The 21,722-nt window shown below is 36.7% G+C and overlaps 1 protein-coding gene across 2 annotated transcripts; it reads right to left on the reverse strand.

Annotated features, from left to right (window-relative positions):
• Positions 1–1,962: 1,962 nt before the first annotated feature.
• Positions 1,963–21,032, reverse strand: LOC140879210 (protein VACUOLELESS1). 2 transcript variants are annotated; one of them, XM_073282885.1, is made up of 15 exons: positions 20,127–21,032; positions 19,644–19,934; positions 18,643–18,782; positions 17,087–17,192; positions 16,915–17,007; positions 6,477–6,566; positions 5,889–6,002; positions 5,437–5,544; positions 5,249–5,322; positions 5,094–5,148; positions 4,734–4,915; positions 3,417–3,546; positions 3,118–3,220; positions 2,527–2,624; positions 1,963–2,414 (listed from the first exon to the last, which is right to left on the reverse strand). In XM_073282885.1, the coding sequence occupies exons 1-15, from the start codon at positions 20,901–20,903 to the stop codon at positions 2,250–2,252; spliced, it is 2,526 nt and encodes an 841-aa protein (XP_073138986.1). In that variant the 5' UTR covers positions 20,904–21,032; the 3' UTR covers positions 1,963–2,249. The 2 variants fall into 2 exon arrangements, with proteins under 2 accessions (XP_073138986.1, XP_073138989.1); XM_073282888.1 differs by having other exon boundaries at positions 19,644–19,930; positions 20,127–20,262.
• Positions 21,033–21,722: the final 690 nt, after the last annotated feature.

Below are 21,722 nucleotides of genomic sequence, written 5' to 3' on the forward strand. Positions count from 1 at the left end.
ACGGTCTTGGTTTGGGCTGTGCCTACTGCCAGTTGCCAAAACTCAAAGGATCTCCCCTCAAAGTTTGTAAGTTTTAATGAATTTTATATGGTAGTTGTAATTGATTTATTACTTTAAATGTTTTGATGTCACATTCTTTTTTTGAATATTTTCAAAACTAGATGTTTAATTTATTTAAGTGTATAGCTCTGTGTTTATTTTTGTTTAAAATTTTTTTTTAATAGTTTAAAGTGTATCATTCAAATGATTATTTTTATAGCATGCGGCTTCAAGTTAAACGGAATTGGTGTACCAATATTCCTTCCAGTTTTGGACAATACGTGAATGTTGTTTGAGTTATTAGGTAGTGTTAACATTTTTGATGAAATTGTAGGAGTTTGTTGGAAATATTAAACTTGCGTATTAGGAGACATTAATTGATGTGTCCTTGTAGTAATTTATTTTCTTATGGATGGATTTTAGTCGGATACAACTAAGTGTATAGTATGCTTAGAAATTTATAGACATATGTTTTGTCAGTTAAGTTAAGTGATTGAAACTCGTGTGAAGATTTGAGTTACGAACTTGGTTTTATATTATTATGGATAGTTTGAGTTTTTCTTTCGGCTATTTAGGCAAATGTGATTTTATGAAATAGTGAGTCGGTTACTTTGAACCTTTCAATTTTATGAACTATTATTCCGAACATAATTTCCTTATTTTTCATTATGCTTGTATCCATTGCAACATATACTTTTGAGTATCTGAAATTTCTTTACACATCCTTTGTTCATTTATGAATTCGTATGACATCAGTCAACATTGTATTCAACTACTTTGACACCGGTTGAACTTCTTAATAAAATCTTGCTTATATTTCACACTTTTTGAAATTTTTCTTCAGTTCTAGAGTCAAATGTTGATGTGAGTAAGATCCACCTCGACTTTCTTTTTGTGATCTACTTATGTTGTGGTTGACACCTGGATATGTCTTAGAACCGTTGTTTTCCTTGATTATTAACTTGTGTGAACTTCTCTCGACTGAAGTCACACTGACTGTGTTAATTGTGCTTTGATTGTTGAGCATGATTTCATTACCCATGGATGAATGATCACGATATTTGTATCTTGTTGGCTTATATTCATTATTCATGAAGCCTTCATTATTATTCATTCACCCCTAGAATTGAATTACGAGTTAGTTGTTTTCATTTATCTAGATTTTTATTTCCAACTCATTTTGTTAGTAATGCTTGCATCATTCCGTAGTAAGCAACATTACTTGTACGTTTGTTTTCTTTCATGATCCATCATGATGAGAGTATGTGTGGATCATAATTTCAATTATTATTCCAAATTCTTGTGTAAAAAATTGGCTCGTAGCCGCATAGTAAATGTTTAGGCCGATTGAATTTAGTATTATTACTAGATAAAATCCAAAGTTATTGTTGTGATCCTAGGAGTGGCGAATTATCAATTATATCTAATACTAGCGAGTAGACTGCTAGGTAGTAAATTAATTGAATGGGTTGTTTCGATTTTTTTAAAATAGGATCGTTAAGAGTAAACAGGAGATTTTGGTGAGCCAAATGGGTGAACAGTTACGAAATAGAAAATAGAGTTGTCCAAAGAATGCTTTCGAATACTTTACTTTTGCATTCTAAGATTTTGTGATTGTCGATCGGTAAGGCTATTGCACCAACTATAGGTACAAAATGATGAATAGAATATTCAGGTAGTTTTCTGGATAAGTTGTATATTTAGCCATTAGCGAAATACTAAGGTACTAGAGGAATACTGAGGAAGCTTATACAATCGGGTTACGAACTCAGCTAGATGTGTCCAATTGTATACTAAGTTCTTGAAATATATATTCAGATTGTACATATAATAAATTTGGGAATTCTTGGATTTTCAGACTTATTGTTATGTCTAACTAGGGATTTGAGGTATTTCGTCATACTATAGGCAAAAATTATTCGGTACTTGGAGAACTATGATATATGAAAGAAATGGGAAAAATGCATGGCCGAGCGTAGATACAACACAACAAATTTAGTCAATTACGAGATCAACTGCTCCCGTGTAAGGATGCAATGACCCAGAAAATACAAAGACGACGATGAGAAGAGCATAAGAAAGGCTTTTCGCAAATCATGTTACCTAACACGTTAACAAATTGCCCGAGACCCACCAGTTATTCTTTGCATTCTTGAGCACAACACCAACAAATACAACAATAATCGTATTACGGATGGATAGAGCAAACACTAAGAGATGCCTTGGAAGGATAACCGGTCTCTAAGAGTGTCGAAAATTGATGAAGCAGAGGTATTTTGAGAAAAAGTAAGTTTCAAACGGCCGAGCAGTTCGCTATCCTTTGTCTGGGATGCTGCATCTGCTGCTTCCTTGGCCATCCCAATTCTAGCATAAGCCTGTCCAGAATTTATGGAAAATTTAAGCATTTAAACAAGAAAAAAAACATTCCTGCCCACAGAAGATATGAAATAGATATAAATCCAGCAATCAAATAAATTGCTATTTTACCTCGGCTTTCTCTCTGGGATCAGCAAGTTTTGGAATATATTTAAGAGCTTCAGCTTTCTCACCTGCATCGGTACATGCTTCCACAAATGGCCGGTAACCTAAAGATGACAATATAATAGGTAAAAACATGGAAAAAGGAAAAACAATGAAATAATTCTCTCCATGAACTGTCAAAAGTATCTTATGCTCCTGTTTAGTAGAATTATCGCCTGTCCTTTTAAAACATTTAAGAAAAGAAAAATAGGAAGTAAAATAACCATAAACTGCCAAATTATAAGATGACCAAACAAATGGAACTTCAGAGGGCATCTATCATGGTTTCACGGTATGGTGCACAAACAATTCACTTAACAGACACATGGTTTACATGTCAACCCAAGTAAAAAGGTAAAAATGAGAGTCAAGGAAATATAGTAGATTCTGTGCTCGTCGATATATATACATCTCACTCGGATGTTTGGATCAGAAAAGGAAGTTTAAACAAATCAAATGATCATGTTTTCCTGATTTCCCATGTCCCTATGGGCAACTGAAATGTTACTGGAGACAACCAAGTACACAGAAACTTGTCCACAAATATTGAATACTCACCAATAGGAGGCCTTTTCTCTTTTGAAAACTTTTCAAGTGCCTCCCAATCACGGATTGTTGCCAAAGCAAAGACTTTAAGCCAATACCACCTCTTCTCCGAAACCTACTCACGTTCACAATAATTTAAAATTGATCATAAAAAAATGAAAATAGCATAAATCATTGAATAATAATAATAATAATAATAATAATAATAATAATAATAATAATAATAATAAATTTAAAGAATGGTTCGGAGAAACGTCATTCTACATATGTGAATATCTATCAAATAAAAGCAATACTGAAATTTTATGTACCTTAAATTCAGTTTTAACTTTCATGGCAGACCGATGATTTCCCAGGACAATACAAGTGCGAATCGTGTCACTAATACTTGAATCCACAAAAATTGCCTGTTTAGTAGTCACCTCTAATTCATGTTGAATCCTGCAATTGATTGCAAAGGGTCAGAATAGCAGCTAAATAAATGAGAGCACTAGATGCATATTTTATGATAACTCATATTACGTGCAGATTCAAGAAAACCATAACAATGGGATTCTAGGAGAGGGAGGGAGGGAGGGGACAGAGGAAAGAAGAAACAAGATAGAAACCTCACTCTCAAAACATTTTTCAGTAAAACACCAAAGAGAAAAACCATAAAGTATCCGGATTACTTTGAAAATGTGATGAAAATAAGCATACACTGCTGTCAAATAAGCGGTAGATTGGGATGACAGTTTCCAAAACTGTGACTGCTGCAAAGTAGCTACAAAATGGTAAGTAGATGATTTTTTACACTTCACATCTAATCTTTCAGTCATCACCGTAACCGTTCTCAGGAATTGCTAAGCATCCGAGTCCTCGTAGTGTTTGAGGCAGTATTTGGGGCAGTATTGGGCAAGTTAAACCGGTATCAATGTGGATAATGGGTATTCATTTTTCTACACATACGGGTTCGGAATGGGTAGCACGTCCTATAGGACTCCACGCAAATCCATCCTGTTTAACAATTATATTATATAACAAATATATTAATTATTAAGTATGGGTAAAAAATTTATCCATACCCATTCCACATGTAGGATAATAAATCAAACTATATCATTTTTAAAAAATTAAATAAATATTATCCTACATGTGGAATGGCTATGGATAAATTTTTTACCCATACTTAATATATATTTTTTTATCAAAATTAATTTAGTTGTGGTAAATTATTAAGAAAAGTGTCATTTATCAAATGGTCCTGTTGTATTTAATTAAAATGAAGAATCTTATTAAAAACATCAAAGGTCAAACAAAAGCTACTAGCTAGCTAGTTAATTTGATTATATCGGTTTTGTTACAAACAAAGCTTTAATTCAAACTTGATCTAATTCTTGTCATAAATATACCAGTAAAAGAATTTTAAAAAAAAAATTATCAAAAGATATTATAAATATAATTGGCAGAACTAACAAGTCGAAACCATTAAACTTCGAGTACAGATCAAGTGGGAGGTCTGGGTTTAGACTTAAACGGATCGGATGGGCATGTGTCCTTCATAATCTTAACGGATCAGGTAATAGCAATAGGTAAACAGACCATTAATCGAATATTCAATGCTAATAATTAATAGATACAATGAATACCTCAACAATTTTGCATGTTCCTCTGCTGCCTTAGACTCAAATGTGTGTTCCTTTGTTTCTGCAAAAAGATTTTGGGCCTTTTCAATTAATTTAATGCGTGGACCATGAAGAGGGGATCCCTTGCTCGCCATTGGGTTCTTTGCTAGTTCCCAAGACTCTTTCCATAATAGAAAAGCTACATCCTGCAAACTCAAAAACACATTCCGTAATAGTGAGAAGAGAGATGAGAATTTTGTGTATATTAATTTACTGGTTATTAATCCTTTTTTCAAGTAATTATCCAAGTAATATATCTGGAGCAGGCATTAGATATAACTAATACAGGATGAGATCTTATGAAAAAAGTCGATTTGAATTTACCTGGAGTTGCCCCGTGGAAAGAAAAAAATCCTTCAAGAATTCATGCTTATAAAACCTGGAAAAATTTGAGTTAGAACACATGCCACATTATCAAAGGTTATTTTGCAAAAGAACCCAGCATTTTACGTTTTTTGGGAAATGAGCATCATTCCTACCGTGCATAAGTCACGAACAAATCACGTGCAAGTGGTCTGGCTTGTATTGTTCCAAAAAACTCTAGCGGTAGTTTCTGAAAAATCACAAGTGTTAATCAATTATCTATCCTCGATATATTTCACATCAGCCTGCAAAAGATTTCTCTTCCTCAAAAGACTGCAATCATGTAGATTTCATCAACACATACCTTCTGCCACATATGAAACAGGACAAGATAAACAAGATCAGTATCACCACTATCAGTAGCCTTCGTGAGTGCATTATCTTCTTCTCCAATGCTGAGCAACAAAGGAATCTGAAGAGAACATTATTAATCGAACAAATTACTCAAAAAAGAGCCCAAAACTTGTATTACTTCAATTTCAAATAACATCATTAAAGGAATGGAAATCTATCTTATCTTAAAATATAAAAACAAAATGAACCAATGACCAATTCTTCCATACTCCATAGCCTTTCACCACTCAATATTAACCAATTTTATAATTAAATTTCCAATCAATATATAGCTACTAGCCTACTCAAAATTAGTTTGTTGTTTACTTCTCTCATAAAGATGTAACACGGAATACAAATAGCATTCTATTGTCATGCAACGATAAAAGCACAATGGGATGGGGTGAACAAACAAGATGATACCTGTTTGGATGAATGTGGCTCATCTTCAACTAGCATAGCAGCTAACTTTCTACGACCACTTTTGTCGGCATGTGCAGCAACAGCTGCATATGATATGCCTTTGCATATCTTGAGCTGAAATTCCAAAACTAATATCTCAGGTAGGAAGTTAATTATGAAACAGGTGCAAGTAGAAGAGTTTAACCAAGGGATTAATCTATTCACTGGAAATTTTTAACCCAACCAAAATCACAAATGTAATTAGCAGGGGGATTACACTCAGTGTCATCTACAAGAACGAGAATGAGAAATCATTTGATACTGGGATGCTGAAAACTGTAACTGAATGGGTTTTAAAGTGGCAAGCTATTCAAGGGTTAGTTAAAAAAATTCACGATACGTAGTCACTCCACAGTTCATGTCTAGAGACTTAATAGGGGAGATGAATTCTAACAGTATAACCTCTCAACTGATTCAAAAACGATGATATCTAATAACAAACAACAGTCTGGGAAAAATTCAAAACCCAGCAGACCTTACGTGGTCACCTGGAATTGAAATGATTTAAGAGTATGCACAAACCCCTACATGGGATCCATTAAAACTAACCTTGTCAAGTAATATTTGTAGGAGACTCGCATCAGATATCGGTAAAGATGCTGTTATCTTTGTACAGGCCCAATGCATCACAACGACCTCCTATACAGAGCCAGAACAATAACATGACTTCAGTGCAAAATAATGGCGGTAGCAATAAAACCAAGCAAAAAAGTACATGCATTTTCATACTGTTTTTTTATATTAAAGCACATAGAAGTTCAGGAACTGCATCAAATATTTTCATTGAAAAGAACTTAATCTCATTTCCTTCAAGATTATTATAAGCTTGAAAGGAACAGAACTACCTAGCAGCAAATAGAAGTAACATAAAGAACCGCAGCTCATTTTTTTATGAGAACAGACATCTTCCTTCACTATTATTCTACATTTTCTCTAAAATACATCACCCTAGCACTACAATTCCCATGAATAAATAGAGAATGTCAAGCTGCTTTAGGCAGAAGTATCCAGTTGATAACGGCAGCATACTGCACAACAGCAATTCAAAAAAACTTTTTTGAATGACTATGCAAAATATAAGCAGCAAATTGAGGGGGGTAAATCTCCCGCTTTTTAACTAAACATTTTTTTTATAGGAAACTCAAATAGCACTGATTATAAAAGAGAGAATTACAAGGGTGGACCCGAGTTCAAAAGAACAGAAAACGACCAAACACTAAGAACGTAAAAAGCTAACTCAAAATAAGACTCCCATCCCTATACACATCTGAAAACGAAAAAGATTTAAAGTCCGCAGACGACTGCCACGATGCCACCATGGCACCCTAAACTTAATCTTGTCCCATCAACCTTCCACCGAGTCATCTCGATCTTCAAAGATCCTCTTGTTTCTCTCCAACCAAACAGACCAACAAATGCAATGAGCTACTGTATTCCATAAAATCCTACTTTTCCTTCCCGTAACTTGTCCTAGATCCAAATCAAACAGATCCCAACTAGATTTAGGCACAATTCAAACTAGATCTAAATCTACCAAGACGTTGCTCCAAAGCGATCGGACGAAATGACAATGTAAAAGAAAATGAAATTCTACAATCATGCCAGCATAAAATACACCACCTAGGACCGAGGTAACACGAGGGGTTTCTCCTCTATATCACCTCCGAAGTCAGAAGTTTGCCAAGAACAACAATCCATGAGAACACTTTAACCTTAGGATGAATCAGCATATTCCAAATGACATGAAAAAGCGGAAAAGGGGGAAAAGAAGAAGCTGGGAAAAAAGACTCGAAAAGAGATTTTAACTGAAAAAGAACTGAAGAATACAACACCAAGATCTATAATCTGCAGCCCCTTGAACCAAAGAAACTCTCTCCAAGAAACCTAACAGCACGATCAGCTCATTTATTTCCTCGTACCTAAGAACCCTACGAAAATGCAAATCCCAATAAGATGGACCGGAAAACATAGCTGAAGAAACAAATGAAGAGATTGGCTTCTATGAGCCACCGAAATTTGTTATAAAGAACGGAAAAGGTTCTGAAAAAGAAAAAAACCCCACCAACAATCCTTCCATCTTTTTTAACTAAACATCAAATGACTTCCTTATCGAAAAGGAAACTTAGATTTCATCCTTTAGTACACATATGCAGGGTTAACATGCATAATAGACCTAACTCACCCCAAAAGCTAACTCAAGGGGGGAGTGTTGTCCTTGTCTATATAAGAAACTCCCAGGAACTCTATCCTAACGAAGTGAGACATATTTCAACACAACACACGCCCAGGAATGAACATCTGGAGCGTGGAGATATTAACGGGTGACCCAACTATGAGCAGACCAATTATGGGCGGTCCAACACCAAAAGGTGGGTCTGGGCTCTGATACCATGTTAAGAAATGGACTTTGGACCTAACTCAACCCCAAAAGCTAGCTCAAGGGAGGAGGGTTGTCCAAGACCACATATTGAACTCCCAGGAACTCTGCCCAACTGTGGGCAACCCAAATTACGGGCAGTCCAACACATAGGGCGGGTCTGGGCTCTGATACCATGTTAAGAAATTGACTTTGGACTTAACTCAACACCAAAAGCCAGCTCAAGGGAGGAGGGTTGTCCAAGACCATATATTAAACTCCCAGAAACTCTATCCTACCGATGTGAGACATATTTCAACATTATGAAAAGCACATGTATGTAACCTAAATAGAAGGAGATATCTAGCAAAAGAAGATTCGTGTAATCCCAGTCATCATTAGAAAATTTGACTAGTTGCAGCCAGTAGGCTGCACTCATAACCCAATTGCATTCTTCCTATTTTTGTTAGAATTTAAACAACTGGCTTGAGAAGACGAAAATTAATCAATAAATAACTGTCATTCCCCATTACAAGAATATCTTATGTGTCCACATGCTTTGTTATAGCCATTTATTGAACAATATTTTACCAATTTCTTGACAGAGTCATGAAAGCAAGAAGTACAGATCAGTACCTTTCTTTTTGTAAGAAACAAGATTTATTAATAATAATTAATAAATTAATAGAAAAACATAATTGGAATAGGGCATCTTTCAGACCAATGGCTGACAACCCAATTAGAAATGTAAAATTGAAGTGAAACAAACTTAGATTATGGCATACTCCCGACTTCTGGATCTGGTTATGGGGTAATGTGCGACTGAATCGCAACTTTTCTCTTTGTTTTTATGTTTCCTCCCTTGGCGACCTATAGCGTCTTTAGGACTGAGGCTCGAATTAATGAGAGAGCCTCGGATCTCTTTAACCACTTAGTTAGAAAAAATATATATATATATTGTGCTGCTGCCTTTGTTCATTCATATTAATTCTGCTTTATAAATAATGGAGCTTACAAAATTAAATCGAAATTTAAACCCAATCCAAGAGATTTGAATAATTCAAATCTTCTATTCATCTAAAATAAGGAAAACCATGAGCCCCTATAGAATTAGTATTTTGTTAAACTTTTCCGTAACATCTTTCCCTCGATGGTCTTGCTTGCCCAGTTGTCCTCTGTTATGGCTTGGTAAAGGATCTAGTTAAAGGCCGATGGTTTGATTGTTCAAAACGCTGATTTGTTTGTGGGTTTTTCCACCTTTCCACCTATTTTTGGATGAATTAAATTCAGAGGCTCGTTTTCTCAAGGGATCCTCACGATCTTGTTACTCAAGAATTTGGAATATTACTCTGATATTTTATTACACTTATTTTCTCTCTTGAATACAAATAGGATACTATTTCAATAAGGAAACCACGGCTAATCATTCTACAAAATAAGAGAGCACAAAAAATTAGGAAACTAGAATCCTATAGTTCTAAAGCTGATTGAAATTTTTATTCCTTAACTAAAGCTCGATGACGTCATTAATTGTTCCCTTGGTTATCCCTTGACTGAAGCTGGTTGATATCCTCATTGTCAGGCCTCCTTTGTTAGGCTGTCAGTTTGGGTTGTTATTGTGAGAAGTTATTTATGTATATAATTATGATATAATGAAGTTATTTATGTATATAATTATGATATAATTATTCATATATTCTAGTCATAGTCAATAGGTAAGTTTCTTTTTTTTTAGAGGATCTTAGAATCTCAGGGAATTATTATTGATTTCTATTGTTGTATATATATGTTGTCCTTGTGGCCTAATGACTTATTCAGAATTGTTGAGCATCAATTCTTTTATGGTGAGAAAAACGGTCATTCCACTGTAGCCTCAAGACAAGCTCTAGGAGACATGACTCCATCTCTAGTCATTACTACTAACAAGTTGCACGGATTGAATTTTCTGCAATGGTCTCAATCTGTGAAACTGTTTCCTCCAAGGCAAAGGAAAGTTCGGCTATCTTACAGGTGACAATCCGATGCCCGAACCCACTGCTGCTACGTTTAAGACATGGGAAGCCGAAAATTCAATGGTCATGGCTTGGCTTATTAACTCTATGGATCCAGCCATTATGAAATCCTATTTGTTTCTTCCATCTGCTCAAGATTTGTGGGACTCGGTCAAGGCGACATACTCCGATGTCGGGAACGCCTCACAGATGTTCGAACTAAAAACCCAGATCCGCCAGACGAAGCAGGGATCCCGATCTGTCACAGAGTTTTACAATCAGTTGGTGGGATTGTGGCACGAGAGTGATCTCTACGTTGACTTCGAATGGCACTTTGCTACTGACCAGCTCCACTTCCAGCAACTTCAGAATATTGAGCAGGTCTTCAACTTCCTTTCAGGCCTCTCTAAGGACCTCGATGATGTTAAAGGTCGTGTCCTTGGCCAATCTCCCATTCCAAACATTCGAGAGGTGTTTGCTGAAGTCCGTCGAGAGGAAAGCCGGAGAAAGATCATGTTAAACAATGTTGTTGCCCCTCACATTTCAGAAACATCTGCGTTGGTTTCCCGGTTTGAAGATCAGCCTCGTCGCGCTGGTCGGTCCTGGTGTGACCATTGCAAGCGTCCGGGTCATACCAAGGACACCTGCTGGAAATTGCATGGTCATCCTCTTGATCACAAAACATCTCGTCCTCCGAGAGACAGCAAAGCTCTCCACACCGTTGCTGCCTCCAGTCCCAGTAACGAATCATTGCCAAATGAATCTCCTCTCTCCAACAGAGAACTTCTGGAGCAAGTATACAAACTCCTGTCTGCCTCTCAGCCCATTAATCACTCCTCATCCACGTCCTGCGTACAACAAGGTAATCACCCGGTTGCTCTAAATGTCAATCAAGGAAATTTCAATCCTTGGATTATTGACTCTGGAGCTTCCGATCATATGACCTATGACTCCCATATGTTTTCAACCTATGTTCCTAGTTCGGGTAATCTTAGGGTCATCTTAGCCGATGGTACACCATCCACTATCGCAGGTAAAGGTTCCATAGTTATATCTCAATGTTTAACCCTACAATCTGTACTCCATGTTCCCAAATTATCCTGCAATCTCATTTTTGTAACCAAGCTAACAGCTGATCACAATTGTGTAGCTAAATTTCTTCCTAATCTGTGTGAAATTCAGGAACAGGGCTCGGGGAGGACGATTGGCAGTGCTGAAAGACATGGGGGACTTTATTACTTCAAGAGACCTAATCTTCTAGATGGACAAGCTTTGCAAATTAGTAGTTGCCCTTTTTCTTTCTCTTGTGACTCTGAAATAATGTTGTGGCATCAAAGATTAGGTCACCCGAGTTTTGGTTATTTAAAACACATGTTTCCCTCTATTTTAATTAATAAAAATTCATCTATGTTTCAATGCGAAGTGTGTCAAATGGCTAAACATCACCGATCTTCTTTTCCATCTCACGTGTATACCAAGCATCTAAGCCTTTTCTCACTCATACACAGTGATGTGTGGGACCATCTAAGGCTACTAATCTCACGGGAACTAGGTGGTTTATTACCTATATCGATGATCATTCACGATGTTGTTGGGTTTATTTATTAAAAGACATATCCGAGTCCATCCAAGTGTTCAAATATTTTCATACCATGGTTAAAATTCAATTCAACACCAATATCCAAACCTTACGAACGGATAATGGGGGTGAATTTTTTAGCCTAGTATTGGGTGACTATCTTTTAGAACACGGGATCATACATCATAGCTCTTGTACGCATAGTCCTCAGCAAAATGGTGTTGCCGAACGGAAAAATAGACATTTACTCGAGATTGCTCGAGCCTTAATGTTTAATTGTCACGTTCCTAAATACCTATGGGGCGATGCTGTTCTTACAGCAACATATTTGATCAATCGGATGCCCTCAAAAGTCCTTAAATATGCAGCCCTTCATCAAACACTCACCCAATCTTTCCCCGACAATCGGTCCTTTAGTCATCTACCTTCAAAAATATTCGGGTGTACTACCTTTGTTCATGTTCATCAACCAGGTCGGAGCAAACTTGATCCACGGACTGTTCGTTGTGTTTTTATCGGGTATTCAGCCACACAAAAAGGTTACAAATGCCTAGACCCCATCACAAAAAGAATCTATGTTAGTGCCGATGTCACTTTCTTTGAGAATCTACCGTATTATCCCAAATCTTCCCGTCAGGGAGAGACAAAATCCTATGAAGGTAATTTTTGGGAATACGGGGAGATAAACTCGAGTGTGTCTAATCCTAGGAGTCCATGTCTGCCAACCATAGATTTTGTCCAGGACAACATTCCTAATACACTTGAATTGGTTGATCCTCCTACTAAATCGCCGGAACTTCGTGTTTATTCTAGGAGAACAGGTACTCGAAGGGAGCCTCCTATAATCTCAGAGCTGCTATCATCCGATCCGGGTCTTCAACAAGGTAACCCTTCATCTCTTTCTCTTTGTGACAGTCCTAACACTCCTATTTCAGTACATCCAGCCCCTGAACTGCCCATTGCTCAAAGAAAAGGTACTAGGACTTGCACAAAAGTTCCTTTATATCCCCTTGCCAAGTTTGTGTCCTCATCCAACCTATCTGGAAAATTCAAAGCCTTCATATCTCAACTCACTGATGAACAGATTCCAGAAACAATACAGGAAGCTCTAGGTATCCCAAAGTGGAGAGAGGCAGTAATGGCAGAAATGACAGCTTTCAAGTAATGGTACTTGGGAAATTACTAATCTTCCCAAAGGAAAAACCAATGTTGGTTGTAGATGGATATTCAACATCAAATACAACTCAGATGGTACAATAGAGAGGTATAAAGCTCGTCTTGTAGCTAAGGGATACACACAGACTTTTGGAATTGATTATCAAGAGACCTTCGCACCCGTCGCTAAGTTAAATACCGTGAGAGTTCTTCTTTCAGTGGCTGCCAATTTAAACTGGCTGTTGCACCAGTTAGACGTGAAGAACGCTTTTCTCAACGGAGACTTAGAAGAAGAAGTTTTCATGGAGATTCCTCCGGGATTTAAGGAACAAAATGAAAATGGCAAAGTTTGTCGGTTGAAGAAAGCATTATACGGTCTCAAGCAATCACCTCGAGCATGGTTTGGGAGATTTGCAAAGTGTGTTACGAGGTTTGGGTACACTCAATCTCAATCTGATCATACCTTATTCTTCAAACACTCAACAACACACAAAGTCACAATTCTTATTGTCTATGTTGACGATATCATCTTAACCGGAGATGACCTTGATGAGATGAGAGATTTAAAGAATAAATTGGCAAGAGAATTTGAAATGAAGGACCTCGGGAATTTGAAGTTTTTTCTTGGCATGGAAGTGGCTCGGTCTGGAAAAGGAATTGTAATTTCTGAACAAAAATATATCCTTGATCTTCTTAGAGACACTGGATATCTTGGATGTAAGCCTGCTCCAACTCCCATGGATCCTTATAAAAAATTCAGCCAAAAGAAAGAAGAAGCTACTGTGGATAAAGAGAAATATCAACGGTTGGTTGGACGATTGATATATTTGGCTCATACTAGACCCGACATTGGACATGCTGTTGGAGTCGTTAGTCAATTTATGCACTCACCAAACCGAGAACATCATGAAGCAGTAATTCGGATTCTCCGATATCTCAAAGGATGTCCAGGAAATGGCATGATTTTCAGGAAGCAAAGCACTCGATCTCTCACTGCCTATACCGATGCGGATTGGGCAGGAACATCAATTGATCGAAGATCAACCTCTGGCTACTGTACTTATGTGTGGGGTAATTTGGTGACTTGGAGAAGCAAAAAACAAGGAGTTGTTGCACGAAGTAGTGCAGAGGCAGAATTTCGATCTATGGCACATGGGGTTTGTGAACTTCTTTGGCTTCGACGAATCATTCAAGAGTTGAAACTTCCTATGGACTCACCAATGAGGCTCTTGTGCGACAACAAAGCAGCCATTAGTATAGCCCATAATCCTGTCCAACATGATCGAACAAAACATGTAGAGATTGATCGACACTTCATTAAAGATAAGTTGGAGAATAATGAGATTTGCATGCCTTATGTCCCTTCAAAAGATCAGGTGGCAGACATTCTAACTACGAGTCTTCATCAGCCTACATTTTGAGAAATGGTTAGCAAGCTGGGAATGTTGAACATTTACTCTCCAGCTTGAGGGGGAGTGTGAGAAGTTATTTATGTATATAATTATGATATAATGAAGTTATTTATGTATATAATTATGATATAATTATTCATATATTCTCGTCATAGTCAATAGGTAAGTTTCTTTTTTTTTAGAGGATCTTAGAATCTCAGGGAATTATTATTGATTCCTATTGTTGTATATATATGATGTTCTTGTGGCCTAATGAATTATTCAGAATTGTTGAGCATCAATTCTTTTAGTTATTGCCCTAATTTGAGATTTTGTGCCCATTGCATCCTCAAACACGAATAATTGGTAATGTTTTAACCAGCGGTTACATCCTCCTTTTCCTCGTCCGGCACTATTTCTTCAACACCTTCAAACCAAAATAGTTACTTCCTATCGTGTAGACCTCATCATAATCACAGCCTAAACCCTTTTTTTATTCTTTCTTCCATTTCTCGTCCATTCAATTTCTTCACCCATGTTGGCTTTAGAGGGTCTGTTGTTATTTCTCTCATCATGCCTTGTTCGTTCATTCTCCTTTCACAGAGCCTTGCAAGGCTCATGCTGCGGGTCATGTCCTAGAGGTTTGGACCTCGACTTCGACTGAAATCTGTTATCGTAAGTAGCTAAGAAAGACCTGGACTTCTTGCTGCCTGGTGAGGGAGCTCTTGCTCTAGAAGCGAGTTGTTCGAATTGATGTTGATACTTGATATCCCTCAACCGTTCCTGTTTGGTGAAGTTTTGATAATTCTCCCAATACGTTGCTGCAGATTAGGGGTGTTATCGAGCCGAGCCGAGCCGAGCTCGAGTAACACACTACTCGAGCTCATATTTTACTACTCGAGCTCGAGCTCGATTGAGTAGTAAAATATGAGCTCGAGCTCGGTTGTAGTTCGAGTAATCGAGCTCAAACTCGAGCTTTTATATTATATATATATAAAAATTAAAAATATATAAATAAATAAATAAATAAAATATTATATTATATATATTACAAAATAAATATATATATAAATATAATAAATTAAATATTATAAATAAATATATAAATATTATAAATAAATTAATATATAAATATAATATTATATTATATATATTATATTTATATTTATATATATTTATATTATTTTTTAATATATATATGTGGCTTATCGAGTAGCTAATTTCAAAACTCGACTCGAGTTCGATTGTATGCTCGAGCTACTCGAGCTCGAGTCGAGCTTTGACAAAGCTACTCACGAGTAGCTCGGCTCGTTTACATCCCTACTGCAGATAGAGGGGCCATAACAAAGATTATATTGGGACTTCCATTTTAAGTCCGGTTGATCTCGATTTTAAGAACCACAATGAGTGTTGCCTTCCAAGTGAAAAGAAGCTGATTCCATCTTTTCATTTGCGGATGTGTGTTGGTGTTGGAAGAAGTGTTCATGCCAACTGGTCCACCTTAACGGGTCAATTTGAACATCACACGTTGGACAGTCCAACTTTGAATATATAAAAACATAGTCCCTGCAGTTGAGCAGACATCTCGTTCATCCTTTGTTCACTAGCGAGTTTATCTTCTTGATACACGGCCAAGAAGGCATCAAATTTCTGCTTAAATGCATTAGACACCCCCGGATTCTGTAACGGCTCGCTCTGATATCAATTTGTTATGGACCCAACTTCTGGATCTGGTTTTAGGATAATGTGTGGCTGAATCGAGGCTGTTTTCCTTATCTTTATGTTCCCTCTCTTGCCGACTCGTAGTGTCGTTAGGTCTGAGACACGGATTAACATGAGAACCTCTCATCTCCTAACTACTTATTAGGAAGAAAATATTTTGCCGATTTTATTTTCTTCTTAATTACGCCCTATAAATAATGGAGCTTAAAAGATCAAATCAAACTTTAAATCCCGAAGAATCCTAGAGATTCGGAACCTTTTTTCATTAAAAGGAAATATTATTATGATTTCTATAATAAAGAAAGAAGATAGTTCTGCATCCAAAAATAAGAAAAACCATGATTACCCAATCTAACCAATATTTTGTTTAAATGTTCCATAGCAGATTAATATACAATCAGAATTTCTCCACTCCTTGCAATCACAAGATAAATGGAGTCGAGAGTAGAGACAGCACTTAGCCACAACTCTGAGACAGAGTCCTTACAACATTGATGAAATTGTTGCAATGAACTCATTCATCTATGGACCATGATACATGTGCTTGAGCTAAGAAAGTCTGGTAACTTACAGAAGTTAAATTGCCCAACTTCTAACTTTGTTTGGCTGAAAGTAAATGTGCATCAATGCTGATGAATGAAGAAATATCATTGACAGATAAACTGAAAATCATCAGGAAAAGAAATTACTATATCCTAGGACCTTTCTACCAGATAAATGAGGAACATTTACAGGCCGTCAGGCATCTTATACTTCTTTTATAGAAGAAAGAAATGTCAGAAGACCAGCTTACTTGATTCAAACCAAGGTATTCTGAGATACGCAAAGCTAGAAGGTGTTTATGAGCGTTAATCAGACGGTTAATCAGAATTGTTGGAGAAAGCAACTGCAAAAAGTAGAGAACAATATCAACATGGTGAATCAGTGGTTGACACTTAAAAAATTAAGAGGTCGGAAGTTAAAACCTTGTATTGCTGAATACTAAGAGGAATACCAATCTCAACATGGCGCACAGCATTTAACACTCGCAGGATTTTACAAGTTTCTTGAATTCGGTCATGTTGAAAATGGCTGTCAAAGCCAACTGGATATCATTACCAGGAAAAATCAGAAAACAATGTTCTTTTGAGAATAGTTAAAATTTATTAAACTGCAGAACTGGAGATGTCAAACAATTTTACACAGAAAATTATGTACAAGTTGAATTTCATGTGCAAAAGAAATGCTGCAGCAGCCCATGTTCCAAGATAAAATCAGGCGGCTAAGTTACTCATCCTCTCACTCATTAGCAATTTGTTAGCATAGGATGATAAGCAAAACGATTTCAAAGAATCTCATCTATCATAATCTATCACTCCGAGTACCGCAACTGGGGAAAGTGATCCATGAAAGCTGTTATCGTGCACAAAATGTAGTTTCTGAGTGGAAGCTTTCATTATATTACAACTGCCAATGAACTTATAAAAAAGAGCTTGTTGCTCATGCTGTACATTTAGATAGAAGAATACTTGTATTCGAAGTTACAATACCCAGGAAAATTAGAAGCATAAAATTCATGGGATCATAAATTTTCCAGTGCAAAATGTTTTCCGTATAGAAGTCATGGTGGAGAAGCCACATAAATGAAGCACGGGTCACCAACCATAGCATTTAAATAATTAAACTGCTAAATGTATAGACAATCATACAATTCTGAAATTCATTAAACTGCTAAATGTATAGACAATCATACAATTATGAGATTCATAAGGTACAGCAAATCCCAGTAATTTTTAATCCAATCTGAAACAGAGAAAATACACTACACAAGGAAAATGAACTGGGACGATTCAACTTTTACCTAAAAATAAACATCGCATAGATGATAAAATCTGAAAAAGAATCAGCCAAAGTAAGATTAAAATGAAAGTGATAAGTGTTTATCAAAGATCGTGCAGAACCTATAATTCCGGAATGAGATGGTGTTTTGATTTTTATTATGATTTGATTGAATATTTGCCTCCACTAACAACACACATGTTGCAACTGTCTTATGGTGGTTATTAGGTCAATGACCTTACATAAATTCAAATTTTAAAAAACGACCTCGGCCTACATTTTTTGAAAAAGCATTGTGCAATGCGTGGCATCATGTGTTCTTAGTCAACAAAGTTCATTGCTTTAAATAAATGTGGAGAGAATGTTATAACATTAAAGGACCTTCTCCAACGTTCTTACATTTATAAAAAGTGACAATTCTATCTCAATATCAAGATAGAACATTAAGAGACTGAGCTTTAGCCTTTCTATTCGTAGATCTTACTAGTAAAAATTTAAAATGTCTCCGGTCTTAAACATGCCTGCGATAACAATTAAACTGCAAGCAAAATATTTATTCGGAAACAATGAAATGCCATTAAACTGTTATTCAGAAAAATTGTTGTGCCTGACTCCGGTATGTGAGTCTGTGACCATGTATTCGTCATGATATGGTTCAATACTTCATGTTCACCACCTCAATCAAAGAACATAATATACAAACCTGCAAAAAGCTTGCCCATAGCTCGCAGCTCTAAGTAGCGTCCGCTGTTGAGATATATCAAATTCATAACCAGCAGCATCAATACAAGCCTCAACAGCTTCCGGCAGAGAAGAGCGGATCAATCTTAAATTTTCATCGGCCTGCCATATTATTGAACATCACTACTCAGTATTCTCGTAATAACATTAAATTCAAAGACCTTTCACTAATTTATTTCATCAACTTCTCTATAACCATTAATTCCTCACACCTACTAGCTCAACATTTAATTACTTATAAATTAAATGCCTATGATCATCCCGAAATTTCAAGATGATGACAAGGCTCCTCGAGGATCTCAAATATATGTCATTGACAGAATTCCTATGGAAACGCCTTCGTATATGGAATAAATAGTTCACATAAAAGCCGTCAACCATGTCTGTAAAGTGAGCAGTGTGCGAAGATGACGAAACCAATTAAAGCTATGGTCTACGCATTACACAGGAGTAAATGGTAAAAGCTGAAACATAAAGTAAATATGCTGCATGATGGGAATCTTTAGGATGTTATTAGAAAGTATCTCCAGACCCATTGCTGTAATTACCATGAATTAGGGGCAAACTTCACAAATCTATTCAATGAAAAGTGATGAAAGAACAGATACCACATTGCATTACATGTTTTCTGCTTTACACAAAACCCATGAACAAATATCCTTAGTAAATTTCAAAAGAAATATGCATCTCTACATAAGGGTCACACACACAGTGACATTGTTGAGTGTTTATGCACTACATTTAGGTCCCAAAAATAAGTTTCATTTACCATGCTGAATAAGCTGAAACTAAAAGGTAGATAATGCCTAGCATGTGATACTGAACAAATAAGAGATGCAACAGAATAGAGGTAAAACTAAAGATGCAGCTCGCCGACCATAATATCAGGACAACATAATGACATGTATCCAGATTACACCAGGAGAAATAATATTTTAAGGCACATGATTAGAAGTAGACTACCTTGGCACTTCTCCTGTCAAAATGATCCAGAGCATCATATAACAAAGCAGAGGGTAAGGTACTCCCAATCTGAAAAATAGACACCGTAGAGTCTGGGACTCGATGCAGAAACTCCATACTAGTATTAGAAAGTATTCGCACACCATCACACTCTGGGATCAAAATTATTGGCTCATCATAGATGTAGCGTACTGGATCGCCATAAGGGCCCACCATCAATAACATGTCATCCCAGCAAAGCAAGACACTGTCCATTCCACACCAAGCTAGTTGGTCAGGAGGAAGCGCTGACTATGCACAAGATATACACAAAAATTTTAGAAGACAGATCATGCAGTTTGAAGTTCCCAAGAAGAGCTAAAAGATGCAACTCAAATGGAGTATTAAATCATTTCACCACCATTATCTATCAAGCATAAAATCGATCCAAGTAACAGCTTACAAATTCTAAATGGACAATTTTTAGTAGTAACAAGCCTTTACCTCACAAGCGTATTCAATAATTACATTAGAAAAATCGGAGGACATAACCAGAAGCCTTCCATCATGCGTGAACGAAGCTACAAACTCCCCTTTTCTGGACACCACCATCTTCTGCAATGGCCCCACTCCTGCTCCCAATTCCTGCACTCCATCCTCTTCCACGGACAACACGTGATCCCCGACTCCCAACAGCACCTCCACATCACCCGAATTTCTATACTGCGGCTCGATAACAGCCATGCAATGCGGAAGCTCCTCCAAACCACAATCTGCCAATTTGACCACAGTTGTCGGGGTCTTAAAATCCGGCACTGCAAAAATGTCGAAGGCCTCATTAATACACACCACCCCGTTTCCCCAAAACACACAATCAACGACGCTGTTGTCGAAACACTCCTTTCCTAAGGAGGAAGTACTGAGTAACTCGGCGTGGATGTTGTAAGAGTAGACGGTGCCGTCTTGCGTGATGCAAATCAGGGTTAGGTCATCGGTCCAGGATATGCCGATAAGACGACCACCGGGGTTTTTCCAGATGGTTTCCGAGATGAGAATGCCCGAAGAGGTATAAATTCGGAGCTTGCGCAGGGCGGACTCCGCGTAGAGCTGCACGATCTTGGCGTCGTCTCGGATGGTCGCGATTGGGCCGCCGAAAGGGGCGCAGGCGATTTTATTGCGCGTGAGGTCGACATGCTTCCATTGCATCTGGTAGAGCTCCGGCTTGCGATAGTAGCGGTTGTAGAGAAGCTGCCACTCAGCCGCCACCGCGACGCCGGCCATGGTGTAAAGATAATACACAATATAAATAAATCGATTGGTTCGAAAACAAAGGAGCTTGAAAGGTAGAAAAGAAAAAAAAAATTGGAGTTCAGAAAAAACGAGAAAGAAGGATAAAGAAAGGCGAGAAGTGAGAAATAGTAATAATGAAGGGCAACTATTTTTTTTTTCCAAAAAGACGATGCATTAAACCGATTCAACCAAAATTAAATTCGAAATAAAGGAAGGTGAAGGAGTAAGTATTATTTAGGCAATGTTTGGGAATATTTGGTATTTTTTTTCACATGAATTTTAAGATCAAAAGTGTTTCGTGTAAACTCTCATAAATATTATTTTATTAGGGTGATTTTGGTTGGTAAAAAAAATAAAAATAGTGCTAATAAAAAAACAATAAAAATAAAATATTAATAAAGTTTTATTTATTATACTATTTAATTAAAAATCTAAGGTATCCGTTTCATAAATTTGACGAGAGTTTTTGTGCATTTTGTTCATTATGTATATTTTTTAAATTATGTTTTTTTAAAAATTAATTATATTATTTTAAAAAAATGCATATAAGTTTTAAATTACGATATATGGATCGAGTTGGAGGACATATTTTGATCGTTTGGAGTACATGGTTTGAACGAAATCTGGTGATATTTAATGGACACACACCGAAGATATATTGGATTGAACATATAGAACTGGAGTACTTTTCAGAAACGTGCCTCACGACATCATTCAAGATGAAATTAAAAAAATCAGAGGATCACAATGGCTACCACCTCCACCAGATATTTTAAAAGTTAACATGGATGTTGTAGTTTTCAAGGATGA

The sequence above is a fragment of the Henckelia pumila genome, chromosome 1 (assembly GCF_033568475.1).
Source record: "Henckelia pumila isolate YLH828 chromosome 1, ASM3356847v2, whole genome shotgun sequence".
Taxonomy (NCBI): Eukaryota; Viridiplantae; Streptophyta; class Magnoliopsida; order Lamiales; family Gesneriaceae; genus Henckelia; species Henckelia pumila.